General features: G+C 44.9%; 1 protein-coding gene across 1 annotated transcript in view; it reads left to right on the top strand.

Moving 5' to 3' along the window:
* The first annotated feature begins 475 nt into the window (after positions 1–475).
* COLEC12 (collectin subfamily member 12) overlaps positions 476–20,063 on the top strand; it is a 102,622-nt gene continuing 83,034 nt past the window's right edge. Inside the window, exons 1-2 of the mRNA XM_027675664.1 lie at positions 476–526; positions 13,824–13,874. Of these exons, the coding sequence (XP_027531465.1) occupies positions 520–526; positions 13,824–13,874 (58 nt within the window). The 5' untranslated portion in view covers positions 476–519. The remainder of the gene's footprint in view (positions 527–13,823; positions 13,875–20,063) is intronic.

The raw sequence follows: 20,063 nt of genomic DNA, 5'->3' as shown, positions 1-20,063 counted from the left end.
GGAGGGGCCACACCCACGAGGAAACCCCCAGGTGCCTGCCACGAGCGTGGGGAGGGAGAGCACCATTCTCCCTCCCAAGCTCCCCAGTCACTGGCGGGTGCCCTGTGAGTCCCGTCCCGAGCTGCTCCCCACGGGCAGCCCCTGCTGCACACGGCTCCGCAACCTGGGAACCCCGCGGTCCCGCGGGACGCGGCGGGACGGGGTGCCACCCCCCCCAGCCCCATCCACCGGCTGGACCCCGAGCCCGCCCCCGCCGCCCCGGCCGCGGCCCCTTCCCCGGGGCGGAGGGAGGGAGGCGGGGCCGAGCCGGGCTCCGCGGGGCTGGCGGGGAGAGCGCGGTGCCGCCGGCGGCCGAGCAGCGACGGCGAGCGGAGCGGCAGCGGCCGGGGCTGCGCAGCGGGGCCGCGCCCGGCCCCCGGCATGGCCCGGCAGTAGCAGAGAGCGCTCCGCCGCCCGCCGCTCCCGGCGGCAGCCCCCGCCGCGCCCCGTCCGTCCTATGAGACCCGCCCCGGCGCCAAGATGAAAGGTAGGGACGGGAGCCGGGCGCTCGCTCCGCCGCCCGCACACGTGCGCCGCGGGCACCGCGCACCGGGCACCGGCCGGGAGGGAACGGGCAGCGGGGAGGGGGTCGGCAGCGTCCGGGAAGAGTGTGCGGGAGGGGAACAGGCGGCGGGCAGGGTGCAGGCAGGATCCGTGGGGTGCAGGCAGGATCTGTGGGGTGCGGGCAGGAGAGCGTGTGGGCAGCGTGCGGACAGGGCAGCACGCGGACAGTCTGCAGCAAGGGGGGATTTCGGGCAGGGTGCGGGCAGGGTGCAGGCAGGGCGGTCAGTGGGGAGGGTGCCAGCGGCGTAAGCCGCCCGTAGGCAGGGTGCTGGCAAGACACCGTGCAGGCAGGTGGCGGGCAGGGCATACCGGCTGTGGGCAGGACGCCGGCAGGGCACGGGCAGCCGGTGCCGGGAGGGGCAGAGCGCGGGTCTCACCGCGACCCCGGGTCACGCGTGGGGCCGGCCCGGCAGCGGGCGAGCCCCGGTCCTGCGCACCGGGGGCTGCGCTGCCGCCGCGGCTCGGTTTGCGTCGGTCAGTGCCGGTCCGGGAGAGGGTGTCCGTGCGTGAGTGTGCGTGTGTCCCGTCATGAGTGCTCTCCCCAGCACGTTTTATCTCGGCACCCAGCTTTTTATCTTCCCCCTCGCCGGCGCCCCGAGAAGACGACTTGTATTTCTCCCTGGCTTATTTGTTTATATTTTGCCAGCGTTTTGCGATGTTCTTGGTGTACCTTCTAAACATCTGGCAGTGATTAGGTGCCAGTAGAGGCTTAACTGGCTTGTGAAATGTATTTGGCATATTTCTCCTCAACATCCACCGACTGGAAAATTTTTGATCTTTGCTTTGCATCTGTTCAAACTGAAACTTAGTTTCTTTTCTTTTTCCTCTCTTTTCCTCCCTTCCCTCTCCTTTTGTTTTAAATGGGGGAAACATGCCAGTTCTAGCAGTTGACTACATCCTACAAAGTTGTGACAGAGGTATTACCTACTTTAAAATGAAATAAAGAAGCAGATTGCCAAATTGCTACACTGTAACCTAGTAAAGATGTACTGGGGGGGTTGCAAGAAAGCCTTCTGTTTATGAAAATTGATAGCCTTACAGCAAAAGGCATAGACTTTACACACTGGGAAGTACTTACAATGAAAACATCAAAGGAAATTATGGAAAGTTTAGGAGTTTGTGAGACTCGAGTCTAGTTTTTCTTCAGATGCAAAAATAAACTTGAAGGATGGAAGGGAAGAAACCATACATATAAGAAAATTATTTTTGGGCACCAGTGTGCCTGTTCTTGGATTGCAGAGTTTTATTCCAGATGCCAGGAGGCCAGTAAACATCATGATAGTTACACTGAGTTTCCAGAGTCTGGGACACCAAATGATGTGATTATTTATTCACTTGCCAGAGTAGCTGCCTGAAGGGAGGAAAAACTTTTTGGGAGCATTTATTTTGCAAGCCCACACACACTATTAAGTTACTTCTGACACTGTGGCATGGTGTGTCTCCAGGGCCATGCAACATATTAAAAATAATGTATTTACAATGTTCTTTATTTATAGGGTGCTCGTGCCAAAAATTTTGTCATCAGCTTGCCATTATCAGCGTAAGCGTAATGGCAGGAACAAACCCAAACAATGAGGATCCAGTGATACAAACCAGTGACTGTTATCACTGAAGCCTTACGCTCCATTCTTTGGGGTTTTGGGGAGAGGCAGAATGCAAAGGACCAAGGGTGGCAATAACATATAATGCAACTTGCGTCTCCTTCCGTTCTGCTTCCACTGCTTTTTGCAAAGCGGAGAAATGGCATTTGCAGGGAAGATGTTTTTCCTGCTGGGAGCACTTGCTGGTGCCCCACACTCTATTGAGAGGGGGTGCTAGTCCTTACCATTTGGTTTTCCTAAGAGTGATCACAGCTATCTTATTTCTTTCCCCCACAGAGTTACAGAAATCAGTGATAAAACATGCAAAGAAGAATACTTAAATGACTGTGCTAATAACAAGAGAAAAGAGAAGCTTCAAACAAATCATCACATCAAGTGGCATTGCCACTGAGAGCCAAACCAAATCTTGACTTGATGATTTCCTTTTCTGGGTACAGATTTGGCTTTTCATATTTTCTCTTTACACTTGATGGTGTCAATAATTGTACGACTGTAGAACTTGGTGTAGTTACACGTTTTTCTCAGTAACAAAAAAATGATCTGTTGATTGCAGCTGTCTCTGTATCTACCCTCTCTGGAGAATGGAGGAATATCTAAATAATTACATCACTAAATATCTGTAAGGAATAAATTATATTTCCCATTGCTGGTATTTGTAATGTGTTATGTTTTAAATCAGTAAAACAAATTACGTATAATATGCTGGCAGTTTTATTTCCAGCAAGCAACACTGAGCTCACAAACTTTGTGATATTTTTTTACTAATAATTCATGTGATTTATATAGGGATTTGACTGCTTTAGGGTCAGATTTATCTTTATCAAATGATACTTCTAAGTTGTAGTTATTTATTGGGGTATGAAGGAGTATTTGTTGCCTGGGAAACAAATGAAAGCAGCTTCCTCATAGTCAAACGCCACCATATGTTTGAAAACATTGGCCCTAATTTGAGGCAGGGACAAGCATTGTTAAAACTGAGAACTTCTTCCCATATATCTGTGATATATTTTGTAATTACTACTTTAAACTCTATCTGTAGTCACTGCTGTCATGGCAGTGCTGGTAATAAGTATTTTCAATTGAAATGTGGATACTGTTTGCATAAGGACTTAATACTAATGCCCAAAATCGAGCAATGACAAAGTCAAGGTGGTCATTTTGGGACTGTTGCTCCAGGATGACAGAGAAGCTCTTAATATTGATACCCAAAGTAGCTTAACTGCTTCTTTCCACTACTCCTCCACCTCTGCTGCTTCCTTTACCACCTCCTCCATCTCCTGCTTCTTCTCCTTCTCCTCCTTCTCTCCCTCTGCCATCACAAGCACCTTGCTATGTACCCCTTGTATAATGATGGTACTGGAGGACAAATTATTTGGGATCCTGTGCTTGAGAACTGGAATGTGACTGAATACCCTGTCCTGTGCAGTTCTCTCATTTGATAAGAAAGATGCACAGGGAGAAACAGCTTTGTCCTTGGTAGTGTTCCACTGAAATCAGTGGAGCCTGTACTGCCTCAGGAATGGCCTAACCTGAAAGCCCAGCTTTCTTAGCCTCAACCAGTTTACTTTAAAGGCAGCTTAATGTGCTTACTGCACAGTTTTCAGTAGATAGAGCACATTGACCTTTCACAGGGTGTGCCAGTTCATTTTACCCCAAGCTGGCCTTATGCAGTGAACACTTTATCAGACAATGAATGAGATATCAGCCTGTATTGCTAAAATTGTCTCTTCTGTGTCTTATCTTGGAGCCTGGATGTAATCATAGAATCATAGAATCAGCTGGGTTGGAAGGGACCTCCGAGATCATCAAGTTCAACCCTTGATCCACTACTGCTGTGGTTGCTAGACCATGACACTAAGTGCCACATCCAGTCTCTTCTTAAAAACCTCCAGGGATGGAGAATCCACTACTTCCCTGGGCAGCCCATTCCAATGTCTGATTACCCTTTCTGTAAAGAAATTCTTTCTAATATCTAACCTAAACCTCCCCTGGCACAACTTGAGACCATGCCCTCTTGTCTTGCTAACAGTTGCCTGGGAAAAGAGACCAACCCCCACCTGGCTACAACCTCCTTTCAGGTAGTTGTAGAGAGTGAGGAGGTCTCCCCTAAGCCTCCTCTTCTCCAGGCTGAACAGCCCCAGCTCCCTCAGCCTCTCCTCATAGGACTTGTGCTCAAGTCCCTTCACCAGCCTCGTTGCTCTCCTCTGGACCTGCTCCAGGACCTCAATATCCTTCCTGAACTGAGGGGCCCAGAACTGGACCCAGTACTCAAGGTGTGGCCTCACCAGCACTGAGTACAGGGGAAGAATCACTTCCCTGGACCTGTTTGGCCACACTGTTCCTGATACAGGCCAGGATGCCATTGGCCTTCTTGGCCACCTGGGCACACTGCTGGCTTATGTTCAGATTCCTGTCAGTCAGGTCCCTTTCTGCCTGGCTGCTCTCCAGCCACTCTGTGCCCAGCCTGTAGTGCTGCATGGGGTTGTTGTGGCCAAAGTGAAGGACCCGGCACTTGGCCTTGTTGAACCTCATCCCGTTGGAATCAGCCCAACTCTCCAGCCTATCCAGGTCCCTCTGCAGAGCGCTCCTGCCTTCCAGCTGATCAACACTCCCCCCCAACTTGGTGTCATCTGCAAATTTGCTGATGGTGGACTCGATCCCCTCATCTAAATCATCAATAAAGATATTAAACAGGACTGGGTCCAACACTGATCCCTGGGGGACATCACTAGTGACCAGCCGCCAACTGGATGCAGCACAGTTCACAACCACTCTCTGGGCCCGGCCCTCCAGCCAGTTCTTAACCCAAAAGAGAGTGCCCCTGTCCAAGCCGTGGGCTGCCAGCTTTTTCAGGAGTATGTTGTGGGAGACGGTGTCAAATCTGCAGGTATAGTCCACATTTTCTCTTTCTTTCTCTCTCTCATCTTTGTGTGCACCAAATCAAACGAACAGTCATCTGCAAATAGGTCTTTCCTGGGTAGAAACTTCAAACTATGAATTTTAAAAAAATCCAGTCCAGAGCATTTTGCAACAGCCAGAAAGCATCTGAAAACCAAGGATTAGAAGTGGAGTGATCCAGTAACCTTTACTTAGTCCAGTTATAACAGAGCTTATATGAATATAGTGACATAAACATGAAACATGTGCAGGAGGTCTGAGTGGTGTGTGTTGGACATGTCACAGGACCCTAACACAGAAGTTCAAAGGCATGAGCAATTATAATAAATGTGTGATACAACGCAGAACAAATCCTGAGCAACACTACTATACAGTCAGTGTGTGTGCTGAACTGGTTGGTAGCACAAAGGATTTTTAACATATGGATGAGAAAGATGCAAGCATGCATCGAAGGATATTCTTATTAATGATATAGAGGAAAACAGAGTGTTAGAAGCTCTGAAATTACAAGAGAAATCTGTTATTGCACAGACAGAAATATTACTGTACATCTGCAAAGGATATTGAGCAGAATTAACATAAAAGCTATTTATGACAGGAGTATTTTCAGTAAGAACTTGTAATTGTTCATCTTTGCTTTCAATCTTCTACATTTCCCAGCCATACAGGATGAAGAATAGCATGGGCAAGCCTATCCCTGTGAAGAAGGGAGTTGTCTAAAATCTCCTGTGGCTCTTTCTTCTCCTACTTTGGATAACATAAATTTATTTTAGACTGATTTCACTGCAGTTGAGGGCTAAACAGAGCCCCTTTTTTGTCACAACCACTAAAGAGCTTGCTTAGATTCACAAAGACTGTTGTGCCCAGAGCTTGACACTTTTGCCTGCTAGGATAAGGAGGGAAAGGTAATCTTTCAGAGAAAGAGCTGATCAGGCTTTGCAGAGATAAAAGAATAAAATAAAGAGAGCTGGAAGAAATGTCAAGGATGAAAGCAGTTCAGTACTGCAAAGGATGCATGCCCAGTTATCTTCAGCTTCACAAAACGTTCCTTATCCTGAGGTTCTGTGTGCCAGAACCTCAACCCTCCTTCCAGCCCTCCCCCTTGGAAAGCAAAATAAAGACACTTTTTACAAGGCACTGAAAGTGAACCTGATCCTCCTCATAATGTGAGTGTGGTCTGTATGAGTGAGGGAGCAACCTAAGATGAATTGTCTTTGGAGTTTGACTGCTTCCACCTAAAACTGCAATCCCTTTCGGTGCATAAATTTGAGGTGAAGACTGGGACGTTGCTGGGGAACAAAGTGAATGAGTTATGGGAGGTAATAGAGACGTGTTGTTAGGAATGTGGGTGCCATTTTAATGCTGCTGTTAATTGCCTCCTCTGACATACAGGCAGGGAGGCATGATTTTTCAGTGGACTAATGAGAACAGATCTGTTTGCTCTTAAATCATTATGCTGAAATATGATATGATTTAAACTTTTAACTTCTAAGGTTGACCCTCCACACCATGCAGCTGCTTCTGACCCCAGTACTGTAATGATGCTGTGTGGCATGTACAGGCTAACAAATTTTGTTCAAGAAATGCCCTTATTTACTGGCTTCATTTTGTGCCTTAAAAGCAAAACTACAGCCATTGTTGTTACACCTCTGAATTTCATAATCTGTGGGTTTTGTGTATTCTTAATGTGAGCGCTTGCATTTTTTGGGCATAGCAGTAGGGGAGAAGATTGAGACCAGGGTACTAAAATGCACCCATTTGTCATGATTCTTTGTTTTGTTTGTTTTATGCATGTGTTAGGTGATGAGAGACACAATCTGTGTCTTAGGATATGTACCAAGAGAGGATATGTGGTCTAGGACCTTGCCTTTTTCAGTCTATATACTGAAATCAGATAAATTCTCAGATCAGCAGAATGAAGGACAGAGCTGGGAAAAAGCCTCAGTCTTGTTGTCAGAATCCAAGCTCAAACAGCATCCCAAAGGATGCTTTGGGATGCAGGGAGATGAGCTTTCTTCCAGGACTGCTTCAGCTGAACCTCTACCATGGCTGCCCCAAAGACCAGATACTCAGCAAATGTAGAATCCATGTAATCCCTGTCCAAAGAGCTTACTGCGTGACAAGTCAGACAAAGGAAGGGATGGATAACATGGACACAACACATACGGCAACAACTGTGACATTGTGAGTGTGACATGTCAGCTGAGGACCTTGTCAATAGGGAAGTGTTTTAAGTGTGGAGTGGGATTTTATGAGGGAGAGCTTATCAAAACAGAGGCAGAGAGAAAGACCTTGACTATGAAAAGAGCCTATAAGGAAAAAGTAGTGGAGAAAGGCAGAAGAGGACTAGTGAAATGGAGCATCTGTGAAGAGAGGGAAATGACCAGCCCATTAGCACAAGCAGGAGACTGTTCAGAATAAAAGCTAAGAAAACCAATGGAAACCAATTAGACTGATGAAGTCATCAACATCTGAAGGCCACAGCTGTTTGCTGTGCTTCTGCTGGCTCTGTTTCACCTCTAGGTCAGCACTTTGAATGTAGACCCAGTTAATAGTGACCAGAAATGCATATAAATCTGATGGCTGCTCAAAAAGCTTTTGAAATGTGATATGAGAAAGATATTAGTGTTTGCTGTTCTCATCTGTCTGAACAGTTGTTAACATTATAGAAACCTCACAAGTGGATGAGTTTCTCCTTTTCACCAAAAGAGTGCTGAGATGGAGAAAGCGGGCAGGAGTAGCTTTTTGACACTGACTCCTCATGAAGGAGATGCACTGGTTACACAGTTCTGAGCAGAGTTCTTCATCCATGCTGATTTATGGGTCAAAGAGAGAAATATCATGATTTTCAGCTATTGGGTACAGCTTCTTTCCAAATGGTACAAGTAAAAATCTGTTCTTGCTAATAATACAATGATTTTTATGGAGCTGCAAAAAAAAGAGTTATATCTGGGATATAACTCTATAGTTCCCATTAAATCAGTAGGAAAGGCAGGGCCCTAACCATTAAAACTCCTTGAGAGGGAGATTTATTTTAAAGGAAACTCTTACAACTGGATGTCATTTTTACTACAAATTAATCTTGTAGTTCTGAGTTCCCAGCCTGGTACTTAGGGGTAGGTTCTAATATACTGTAATTCAAGTTTTCAGGGGGTTATAAAGGAACTTCTAAAACCTGAGCTGGAACCTTGGCATGACAATTTTCAGCCCAGATGCCTCATTCTCTCCTGGAATAGATTTCTCCCGATTTTTAAATGCAATGTAGAATGTTGGCATCTTTTCTTTATTTAAGACTTCAAACAGTCTTTAAACAAGGACTTTGTATTTATGTTTATGGCACACAAATGTTCTAGAAATTATTGGATACCATGTGCCAGCAGCCACCGTACAACCCAGCACCTCTAATGGTTCTGAGGTCTTGTTTGCTTCGTTAGTTAATGAGATTTAAATGGCTGAGCAGGGTGTACTGTTAAAAGGTGACAGCTGGACATGTACATTAGCAGCTTTCTCTAACACCTTCCGTATGCCAACAACACCCACAAAAAGAAGGGGATAAAATGAAAACAACTTCCCTGAAATCACCTTGCACCAGAGGCTCCTCAGATCTGGTGCTGTTCCAGCAACAGGATCAAGTGGTGCCATGGTTATAGACCCTATATAGTCTCAGGGGCAGATTTAGCATCCTTCTTGGTTCTAGGCCAACTCTTTCTTATTTGACCTCAGCGTGACTCATAAGTGGTCCATGATTCATTTATTTAAGATTTAAGAACAAGAATGAGAAATTAAACAGTTCTACTCCACAGATTTTTGCTTCGCCTCTAGCAAATTAATCAAATGAGGGTCTAATTTGTTTTAGATTAAATGAATTCCCTCTGTTCGCTGTGTTAATCCCCAGCTGAACTGCCTTTTTGTAATTCCCACTCCCTTGAAGCATTGTACTGTACCTTATTTAACTCTACAACTGTATTTATTAGAGGTGTTGCAGTAATAACTTATGACTGCAGGGCAAGTGGAATTTGGCATTGGTACTCGGTGGGGCATAGATATTGCCAAAATACCTCAAAGCTTTTTTTTTTTTTTGACCAGAACTCTTGCTGTGCACTGACTCCCAGGATATCTGATGTATTGCTGCTCAGCTACAATGAGACACTCATTTGTAGCATTCTGCTGTAATCTCCCCATGACAATCTGTTGTAGCATCCAAGGAGACTCTTGTAAACCTGATGAAACAGATCTCTGGTGGTCCTTCCCCTACACAGTTAAATATAATTGGTTGCTCACATGTGTTTCTGTTCTGCCCAAAGTTCACCTTTTTTATGGACCTTCCTTCTACCAGAGTTCTGTAGAAGTCAATGGAATAAGAAACCAGCTTTTCATGTTTCTTTGTCTTTCTTATTCTGGATTCCCTTTTTTTTTGGGTCACAGCTGGGACCTCGATAGAGGATCTTATAACTAAATTATGGCTTGTCTTCCCAGCACTAAAGAGTTAATTCTTCTGTCTGGGACATAACAACAGATTCTGTTTTATTGTCTGCTTCAAGGAGGAGTCTGGCCTTTATATTTTTCACCCATGAAAATAAGCCTTGCTTGTGTATTAATGTATATGTATGTAACAGAAATACTTGCATTCATTCCAGTCATTTTCTTTGTAACTGAGAAGGGCTGGATTTAAACTAAAGAAAAATACTTCTAACTTAAAAGTTTTCACAATGTCGAACAAACCCCTCCTGCACCAGTTTCAAACTCAATCAAGTATGGGCACCACTGATGTGAAAACAAAATTTCCTTTTCTAAGATCAGCCACTGGTGCTCAAAACTCATGAATTTCTGCCACACCAATTTCTGATACTGCCTTTAAAAGTGTAAGTTATTGAAACATGCTGGAGGTTTTCTCACTATTTGCTTTCCTACTTGGTGTGTATTTTCTTAACCTCTGTAATTCATAACAGATCATGTTTTCATAGTTTTCTCTAGAAAAGCTGTTGCCTTTTCAATGAAAACTTGGGTTCTTTTGTATTTTCCCAATGCAAAGATATCAGGAAGCTTTGAAATTTTTGTAGAACTTGTGACAAAACTTTAATATTTCCAGCAGTGGAACAGAGGGCCAAATTTCTGCTGCCTCTAGTGAGAACTATACTGCCCAAAAGGCATGAGAGGAGGAGGCTGGGTACAGGGCTTTGCCTTGGAACTTAAATTTATAGACTTGTTTGTCAACTTCGTTTTTAATATTTCAAACACAGATTTCTTCTGAAGTAGGACTTTCAACCCATCTTAGTCTCTTTTTCCAAAATGCTGTTCATTTCTGAATGTTTTATCTAAGCTTGCTTTGTTAATTTCTTCCATCTTTATTTTCCTTAAATTTGTTACATTACAGCTAATATTGTGAAATGTTATATTTGCACATGATTTGAGCAAAGTGCCTAGTGGCAGTTGTGACTGAAAGACCACTGAGCTTTGTCTATTAAATAATTTTCATAGAATTGCCCTAAAATACATTGCTGCCCCTTGGAAGACCAACTCACAGGGGCTGAAAAATGTTTTATGTGGTGTTTGAGATTTTGGTGAGCAGGGAGCTGGGTCACTAGTTGACAAAACTGTCCTCGCCCATCTCTACTTCTTTGTTTCAAACACGACAAGTGCCCTTCAAAATCAGGAGACTAATAAATAAAGTATCCAAAGCTTAAGAAAAAACTGCATCTCTAGCAAGAACAACATGCAGTGCTGCAAATATTGAAAAGCATATATTTTTATTTTAAAACCGTGCGTATAGAAATATCTAAAATATATGTATATAAAAATATATATGTTGCAAATATTGAAAAAGCCAAAGAAACAACAATGTGATTATAAAAGCGTGGCCAGAGGCCAGTGCAATTGGGCAAAGCATGAAAAACAGGACAACTAGGGAAGAAGTTGGCAGCCTGGAAGGAAGGTCTTGGAGATGTGGAGTGGGATGAAGCCACAGGATTTAAGGACGGCCTGACTGTATACATCAGATATGAATTGGATAAGCCAGTTTACACTCCTGAGAGACAAAGGAGGCAATTGTGTTACAGCCTGATAGCAGGAGAGGGCAGGAAGCCAAGGGCTCTGGGGATGATATCTTATTTTGTGCAGCATTTTATCTTTTGTACAAGAGGGGAAGATTTTTCCTGAGTAGCTCACTGCTGGGATGAGGAGTTTTTTAGTTGTTGATGGTTTTTTAGTATTTGTCGTGTTTTGTTGGTTGACCTTGTCTTCAGATAACATTCAGTACAATTGTGAGAGTTTGTTTGGTTTGGTTTTTTTAAAGGTTTCTTTCTGCCTTCAAAACCAGCATGTGTTTGTTTTGCCTGAGAAGCATCCACTGGCTCTTCCACTTCTTAAATGTTCATCTGAATTGGAGGTGTAGCTTAAGATGTGGACAGGAGCACCGCTGGCAGTAAGCAAAATGTGTTACCTAGTGAAGAATATTGTTTTAGCTGTTCTGTCAATAGTGTTGTCTGAGTAAAGGGTGATGTTCTGCAAAATTATGTATTTCATGGACTCCTCTGCTGCTTCAGGCAAAGTCTCCCTCAGACCTCTGTGTGTGGCACCTTGCAGGTCAGAAGGAGGAGCAAGTCAGTTTTCCTGCTGGACATGCACTCAAATGATTTAGGCTTTGTTGAGCCTGAATGCAGACTGAATCTTTACCTTTGAATTCATCCCCCCAAGGCTCTGTGGTGACCCAAGTTAGCTGTGGCAGCAGTTAGCACAGTTTCATGATGCAGAGGAGTCTGATCATGTACACTAAGTGTGGACAAAAAAGGTCTAACTGACCACAGACTTCTCACTCCATCACATCTGTTTGTCTGCATTTAGCTTGCTTTTCCACCGGTGGTCATTAAGTGTTCCCTTCTGGTGAACCCCTTGTCTGGCCCTTGAGCTTCTGTTTCCCTTGCTCCCCTCAAGTCAGGGAAAGACCTGGATGGAAAGGTTGCAAGCTTCCTCAGCATCCCGTGCTGGAATGGTGGCACAAGGTGACCAGCAGCTGCTGAAGCACCCAGGGGTGCTGAATCAGCCTCCCCGCCACTGCAATGCAAATGAAAGCCCAAAAGAAGCTGGGTTTTGGACAGCAGGGATTGCCATGAGATGCCAGCAGTGTTTTTCACAGCATAGAGGCAGGCTTGCCTACATCTTTCTGCTGGGAATCACAGCAGAGACAAGTGTTTCTTCAGCATGGCAGTGGGCTGAGAACCACCGGCTGCCACTTGGGAAGCCACGTCCTAGGTCCTGTTTAAACAGAGACCCATGGAGGCTTCTCCCAGTGTAAAAATGGTGTGTGTCGGAGAGGGAATGGGTCTACTCTGCTCCCTTTGGGCAATAGGGAAATGGGAGAAGAGCAGCCTGGGTTGTGCTGCCCTTCCTGGCAGTTTGTTGCCTGGTGCAGAGGCTGTGCTGATGATAATGCAGGGCTTTTGCCTTTCCTGATTCAGCAGAACGAGGAATTGTGTTGGTAGAAGGAAGCTGAACACACGAACACAAACATATCCTTTTTTTTTTTATTAAAGAAGTCGTGGGTGTATTTCTTTTGCTGATGCCAGCCTTTTCCTTTGCTGCTGGAATGGAGAGGAGAGAAGGAAGAGGAGAGAAATGAAGCTTCTGACAAAATAAAATTATGATTATTAGCGTATTACTGCTTGCTAACATAAAGATGAGAACAAAAGGCTTAATGAAGTCACTGAATCATAGAATATCCTGAGTTGGAAGGGACCCACAAGGATCATCAAGTGCAACTCCTGGCCCTGCACAGGGCAGCCCCCAGAATCACGTCATGTGCCTGAGAGCATTGTCCAAATGCTTCTTGAATTCAGGTGGGCTTGGTGCTGTGACCACTTCCCTGGGGAGCCTGATATTTTCCTAATATCCAGCCTGCTCTGACACAGCTTCATGTCGTCCCCTTGCGTCCTGTCACTGGTCACCACAGAGAAGAGATCAGTGCCTGCCCCTCCTCTTCTCCTCATGAGGAAACTGTGGGCTGCAATGAGGTCTCCACCCATTCTCCCTTTCTCCAGGCTGAAGAGACCGAGTGACCTGAGCCACTCCTCATATAGCTTCCCCTCTAGACCCTTCAAAATCATCACCATCTTGGTTTTTATTTTTCTCATCCGTTTGAGTTTATCAGTTCTCTTTCCTATTTTTTATCGATCTTGCATCTTCAAGTCAAGCTAGTGCCCATGGGACGTGGTGGATGGATGGACAACCCCCCCTCTGACTCCTTTCTCATTACTTGGCATGGCTATATGTGGCACTTTGTGTAAAAGGCCAAACTGGTGCATGTGTAGCCTGAGCCCAATGCCTGCACAGCACATGCAGCTGGCTGGAGTGAGTGCTGTGGTCTGGGTGCACCTGCCCAAGCAGCATGCTGATGACAATTGTGGCTGTCATTGTGATGAAGGACGTTTCTGCTCTGTTCTGTACTTAATTGGCCAAGCAGGCCTTACGATAGCTGCCACGTGATAAATCTGCACAATTTGTAATCTGGATTTCTGCTGGGGATTCTAGTTGGGGGAAAGGCTCTGAACTGCCTTCTCTACTTGAAGACAGGGGTGGGGATATGAGCAACAGAGAGGAAGATCAGTAACATGCCTAACAAATCAATTAAAGTTACATTAATTCATGAACATTTAAGTGTAAAAACTTCTTCCCATCTTTTTCCAGTGGTAGTAGTAATAATCTGCTGCTGTGTCTTTCTTTCTCCAGACGATTTTGCAGAGGAGGAGGAGGTGCAGTCCTTCGGCTACAAGAGATTTGGTAAGTGGCAGCAGTCTTTCGTCTTGCTATCGTGTAGTGCTTAGGGTAAATCAAACACCTGCTATGAGAATCTTCCTTGCTGGCAGCATCAAAACATACAGGTACAGTCCCATCATCTACTTTAATCCAATATCTTTCCAAAGGAAAGTGTGATTTTTAGACTTGATTTATTTTCTTGGCAAACAAAAGGTTTCAGAAATAGCGCTGATCAGAAGCAAGCAGTGGTTTGTTTTATTATTTGACCATTAGCATAATGAAAATGAAGCCCATACCTGAACAGAAATGAATGTGCGTGCTGTAAAAATGGGTCAATGCCTCTTACATGTCCTCTGCCCAGCTGGGCACTGCTTCAGCCCACACATGGATGTGCAGCAGGGTTTATAGGTATTCCCAAGAGTGGTTGCGTGGGACCTTCTGTAGACTTGCAGAAGTTGTACTGCCAGCTGGGCCAGGACATACGCTGTGGACTCCTCTCAAAAGAAAAGTATATGGTATGGATGCATTCTGATGTCAAAAATTATTAGAATGAGCTTGGTTCCTTATTTCCTTTTTCTCCTTTCCTTTTTTTTTTGACGTTTGTTTACCCAAAATGGCTTTCTCACGTGAGGAAGGCAGTGCCACGCATCTGTGCGCAGCAGGTCAGCAGCTTTCAAGGCCCCTCTTTTCAAGGCTCTTGTGATCTCTTTCTCTCAGGAAAACGTTTCAGTCTCTGCAGTCAACAGCTTCACCCAGAGCAGGCTGATGCCTGTCCCTGTGACAAGGGGAAGGTGACATGGTGGCCTCTGAGCTCCCACAATGCCAACTCTGTCTTGGAGCAGCCAGAGATGCTCATCATCCAAGCTGCTAGCTGCCTTTTCAACTGTAAGCTATCAGGATAATAGTTCACCTTATTTTTTGTCTCCTGGGAAAGTGGCTGCAGCAAGAGTCACTTTCAACAACCCCACTTGGCAAGCAGATAGGAAAGGCAGGCTGAAAATAAAAATGAAAAATAAGTCAACAATTCCTTACATCCCAAAAGGAGCAGGGGGAGGCAGCATGAGGAGATGTGGCGTTTGGGAGGTGGGAATCACGTTCGCATGACCTTTTCTACCCCCTGAACTACTCCACTGCACCCTGCTGTTGAGCTTTATTTTGAATAGATTAGCCAACCACAGAGCCAGCATCTGTGGCTTGGAAAGTCCTGCCATAAGGCTGCACACAGGGTTTTTTCCTACTTTTTTTGTTGTTGTTGTTTGAATTAAGCCCCAGAATAGAAAAAAGAAAAAAAACCCTTGAGAAATAGGAAGAGATGTTAACTGTTTATTTCTGTCACCTCCAGATGAGTAAAAAAATTTAAGATCATTAACAACTATAGAAATAGTTTCCCTCTGTGTTGTCCTCTACCTAGCTATCCCCGGTAAGCATGCTCTTGCAGTGAACAGTGAAAGGATTTAGCAAGGAGCAGGTACTCCATTATCCTTAGTATCCCAATAACAAGTGCACTGTTGTGGCATGTTGGGATTTTTGCATATTAACTTGCTTTCATTTCTTTCTTCCTCTTGGATATTGTGATGCTACTGAAGTGAGTTATTTCTCCCCTTAGAAATGCAAGAGCATTTTTAGAAATGCGTGTACTCTTGCACTTGGTGGGGCAGTGTGGAGGGCGCAGAGAGCCAGCAGCCTGGCAGCAGTGGGAGGAGATTTCACCACAAGAGGAGCAGTCAGGGTAGTTCCACCCTTAGCTGCCATATTCTTCATGAAAACAATGTCGCTGTCGTCAGGGAGGTGTCCCAAATGTCTGCAGTACATAAGAAGGGCCTTGACCAAAGGGAGAATGGGGTCATGAAGCCACAGAATTGGCACTGGTGAGAGTTGTGTAATTCAATAGCGTTCCAATTCAAGAAGTCTTCTGTCCATACTATTTTGGAGCCTGAACTTTTTCCCATACCCCCTTCCTTATCTTTCTCAGCATCATGGGGCAGCAGATGGAGAAGCTAGGCTGACCTGGTTTCCGTATATACCTGCACCAGCATCCTGGTGTTCATGCTTTTTTGTCCCCTAAAAGGGGTTATTTCCCCTTCTTCTGAAAACCTGACTCAGTGTGTTCCCCTTTCTAACATCCCTGATGCATTTCCAGGCAGTCTCTGAGCAACCTCTGGAGTGAGTGGGACCCACATGCCTTCAACAGTGCTGGCTGCTTCACCTGGCACTGGGCTCTTCCATGCAGGAAGGTGACCTACACATCTTTTAAAGACCCCAAATTCAGTGGGTCATTTTTAAAGGAGTCCTGTTCTGTCTGGTTGCTGGCACTGTAGAAATTTCAGTGCTATTCCTGTACAGCCTGCTGGTGTGGGCAGCGGTGAGAACAGCAGTGGGGTTTTTGTTTCAGGAGCCACAGTGTAAGAGCAGTTGTGTTAATATATTGTGACTGGAGCAGTCCTTGAACATCCCATTGACATGAGACATGGTAGGAGGACCGTGACTCAAGTACCTTTGACTCCATCATTTGGAAGTGGGAGCCCATGTTTGGAGCAAAATGTGCTCTGAAGGGGAGAAGGCTGAAGCACAACTGTTTTGTGAAAAACATGGCTAGCAGTGAGTCACTGCTGGCAGCTGGGAACATGTGTTGGTCAGCATTTGGCAGGCAAAGCCTTGACCAAACTGCTTTCCTAGAGTTCAGCTGAAGAGTTTATTATTAGCTGCCTTGTTGCTGGAGCCTGTAATTTGGTTCAAGGAAGGAAGAGATCAGCAGAAAGAGGGAAGGAGAGAGGCATTCTCCAAAAATTCTCATTTTGGGGAAGAAGCTTTTGCGAAGAGGACTGAATACGTACTGTCTTGCACCACTTCGCCTTTTTCTGAATCATTCTGTCCTTCCTTCTCAGATGAGTTAATTTCCAAGAATTTATCATGCTAATTAATTTTTTAGTCAGTAGAACATTAGTTGGTCATAGTAAGCCAAACATACTAAGCATAACACACTAGCATATTAAAGAACAATGAGTACAGATGCAGACAAAGATCCTAGGAAAATACATACCAGCATTTTTTCTTTTTTGAGCTTGGGACAGATTGCTGCAGGGGGTCAGGGAGGATGAGGAAAGCAGTCTTTCCAGCTGACTGATGCTGTTTACTTCTTTCCAATGGATGCTACAGATGTGCAGGGACACTGCCAGAAGTGTGATGCTCAGCTGCAATGCCTCCAGATTGCTGCACTGAAAAAGTGAGGCAGCGTGTTTCTTATCCTTGCTACTTCTTCATCAGTCGCTACTCAGGCTGCTTTGAAGTTATCTGCTCCAGATAGCAAGCTAAGCCTCTCCACTGATTTTCCTCTACCAGATTGCCATCAATGCTAACTCTTTCATCAGTCAGTGTCACTGGTTTGCACCACACCATGTACACCCCACTTTGGGAAAGAATGAATAAAAGGGCAAAACTTCCCTTTCAATATGACATGCTTTGGGGATGCTAAATCTCAGGCATGACAGCTCAGACTAGTTTCTAAATTGGTGGTAGAAGGATGAGATCTCTTTATGGCAGGGTTTGACTCTTCCCTCTGAGATTCAGCCTCTGGTCATCACCACAGGCATGGGAATTGAAGGGATTTGATGGACTCCAAGGCAGAAGATCCAATCTTCCTAGCTCGTGGCGTTTCGAAGGAATAGAGATCGTTGTGCATTTTCTTTTAGAACTTAAAATCTGCACTTTACTGAATAGAGTCTTTAATGTAGAAATTTCACTGTGAAATTATTAATTGCATAATTTGAAGCGACACTACAATATGGAGTAGCTGAAAGCAAGGGGGATGGTCCTTGAACCTCCCAAGGAATCAGAAGATAGGATCAGTACTCTATAGATAAGTAGAAGACTACACAGCTTGGGTAAGATAATTACCCTTTGCCCTTGGCAAACACAGCCAGAATGGGAGGCTATAAGCCTGTCCTTCATAGAGGCACCCATCTTGGTCATCCCCATGCTCTAGATCATGAGTCAGAATCCTCCTCAGCTTCACCTTTCCTCTTCCCTGCTGAGCTGTCAATAGGGGACGGTCTCTCATGTCCCCAGGTAGGTCCAGTGTGCACCAAGGCACTGGTCCTCCAGTCTTCCCCACACCCTTTAGGTCAGCAGCTGACAGGGAAGCAGGGATAAAAATTACTGGGGGGCCCCCTCAAGGAAGGTAGGTACTTCTTTAGTTACCTTTAGTAGGGTATATGAGAGATGACTGGGTAAGGATGCCTCTTCTGTGCAGTTATGACAGTCTAGCTCCTGAGCATCATTCCAGGTGTAAGAATCAAATCTAGGAATTTCTGGACCAGAAATGGATAAATCATCCTGCCACATAGTAATGAAACCTGCTATTAAAAATCTCCTGATGAGTGGCCTGGGAGCAGCTGAACTAGATCCATTCAATAACTGTTTTCTCACTATACATTGTTTATAGCATTCTATACAGGAAGAAGCTGTATATTATTTCTTCACCTTTGATAGAATACAACTAGGAGGTTTTAGGAGTGTAAAATTAATAAAAGCCTTGTGAATGGTTTACAGCACAAATGAAAACTTTTAAAAAATAGTGGGGGTTTTGTGCCTATAAATGTTCAAACATGACCATGGTAAGCAAAATTCATGGCTCAGAATTTCGTGATAGTTCAGGAGAAGCATTTATTCATTAACACTGAACAGAGAGAATAATTCTTGTCCTTATCTCTGGATAAATCCAGGCCATTGTTCACATCTCTAATAACATGCACCAAAAAAATGTCTGGCATCAGCCTGGTGGTGTGCTATACCCACACAAACCTTAAGCCCTAATAAAACAAAGAAAAAAAATCCTAAGCTTTAGGAATTTGTCAACTTTTCTTTATGGTTTGTAAATGACCAGTGAGGGATTTCAGGTGCTACAAGCCACATCCCTCCCCAGCATTCTTGCACATGTATGCCTGCAGCATGTAATCATGTGGTTTAATAAAAAGTCACAGGGTCACTCATACTCACAAAGTCAGAAGAAAGTCAGGCACGGTGCTTCCAGTTCACTGATCTGGCCATATTTGTCAGATGAGGATTTTGCCTGCATGTGTCCTGGGGTAATGAAATCCCCACTGAATGGCGGTGCCTGTGTGGCTGTTCGTTTTAGCCTAAGAAATTTCGTTTGGAGTGACCCTTTTAATTGCCATGGCCAGTAAGGTAGAAGGGGGTCGAACCTACCTTCTCCTGGGGTGAGTCCTGAGCAACTGAGAGAATCCAGCACCTTCAAGGGTTCAGGGTTTCTGCTGGGTTTTCAGTCCCAGCATTAGGGGCTGCATGCAGAGGAACCACCTGTGTAAGGTTTCTTTGTCTTTCTTCTCTTTTCCAGTTCGTACTTCCAGTACTGGAGCAGTTGGCAGGGAACTGAAGTCTCAATAAAAAAATGCTGTATTGCCATTGCAGAGGATTGTGCCAGGAGCTGTCAAGGTGTCCACATGCTGCCAGTTTGTCCCTCCTGTCAGTAGCTTCTGTCTCTTGCGATGCAATGGGAATGTGTGATAAATGGAATAGCCAAACCACAAATTTGAAACCACCAGTCTTTGTAAAGATGGGAAATAGTTGGTGCACCCTGAGAAATCCATCACTGCCAGGCAGTAATAGCAAGATCCAAGAAGTTATCAGGTCTGTGTGTACTGTGCTAACTTGCTCAGGATCTGGAAGAGCTGTTCAGGTCTGTGAGTTTGAAGCTGCCCCTCTCTAACCTGTCCTGCTGTGCCTGGCTAACGGCACTTCTCCTTCTAATCCAAACCCATAAAGAGGCCTCTTAGCAGCGCCTTTGGGACTAAAGTCATTCCAGCTGTGTGTTGTTATGTAGGCAATCTATTTTCTCTTAGTTACGGGTTTTTCCTATTTAGTACAATTAAAATTCTTGACATGCTTCTTCATATATTGCATTCGCATGCTTGCAGGAATACCTGTTTGATCAATCTCTGTCTTTTATAGGGGTGAATTGAAAGGCAGTATGGTCACCATTATGTGTGAATTTTGCTCTCTAGTTTTCATTAGAGCTATAAAATAGGTGTGTGGGCTGAACAGCACGTTGTATTTACGAATGGAATGAAAAACATTGGCTACACTGTAAGCAACACCTGGGGATTTTGTATTTATTTCCTTGTAAACTAGCTGGACAAATAATGATGTTTGGTAACATCAGCTTGCTGCCAGAACACCTAGGCTGCATTCTGGGCT

The sequence above is a fragment of the Neopelma chrysocephalum genome, unplaced genomic scaffold, assembly GCF_003984885.1.
Source record: "Neopelma chrysocephalum unplaced genomic scaffold, ASM398488v2 Primary Assembly neopelma1_22, whole genome shotgun sequence".
In the NCBI taxonomy this organism is placed as follows: domain Eukaryota; kingdom Metazoa; phylum Chordata; class Aves; order Passeriformes; family Pipridae; genus Neopelma; species Neopelma chrysocephalum.
This window is presented reverse-complemented; position numbering and strand designations above follow the sequence as displayed.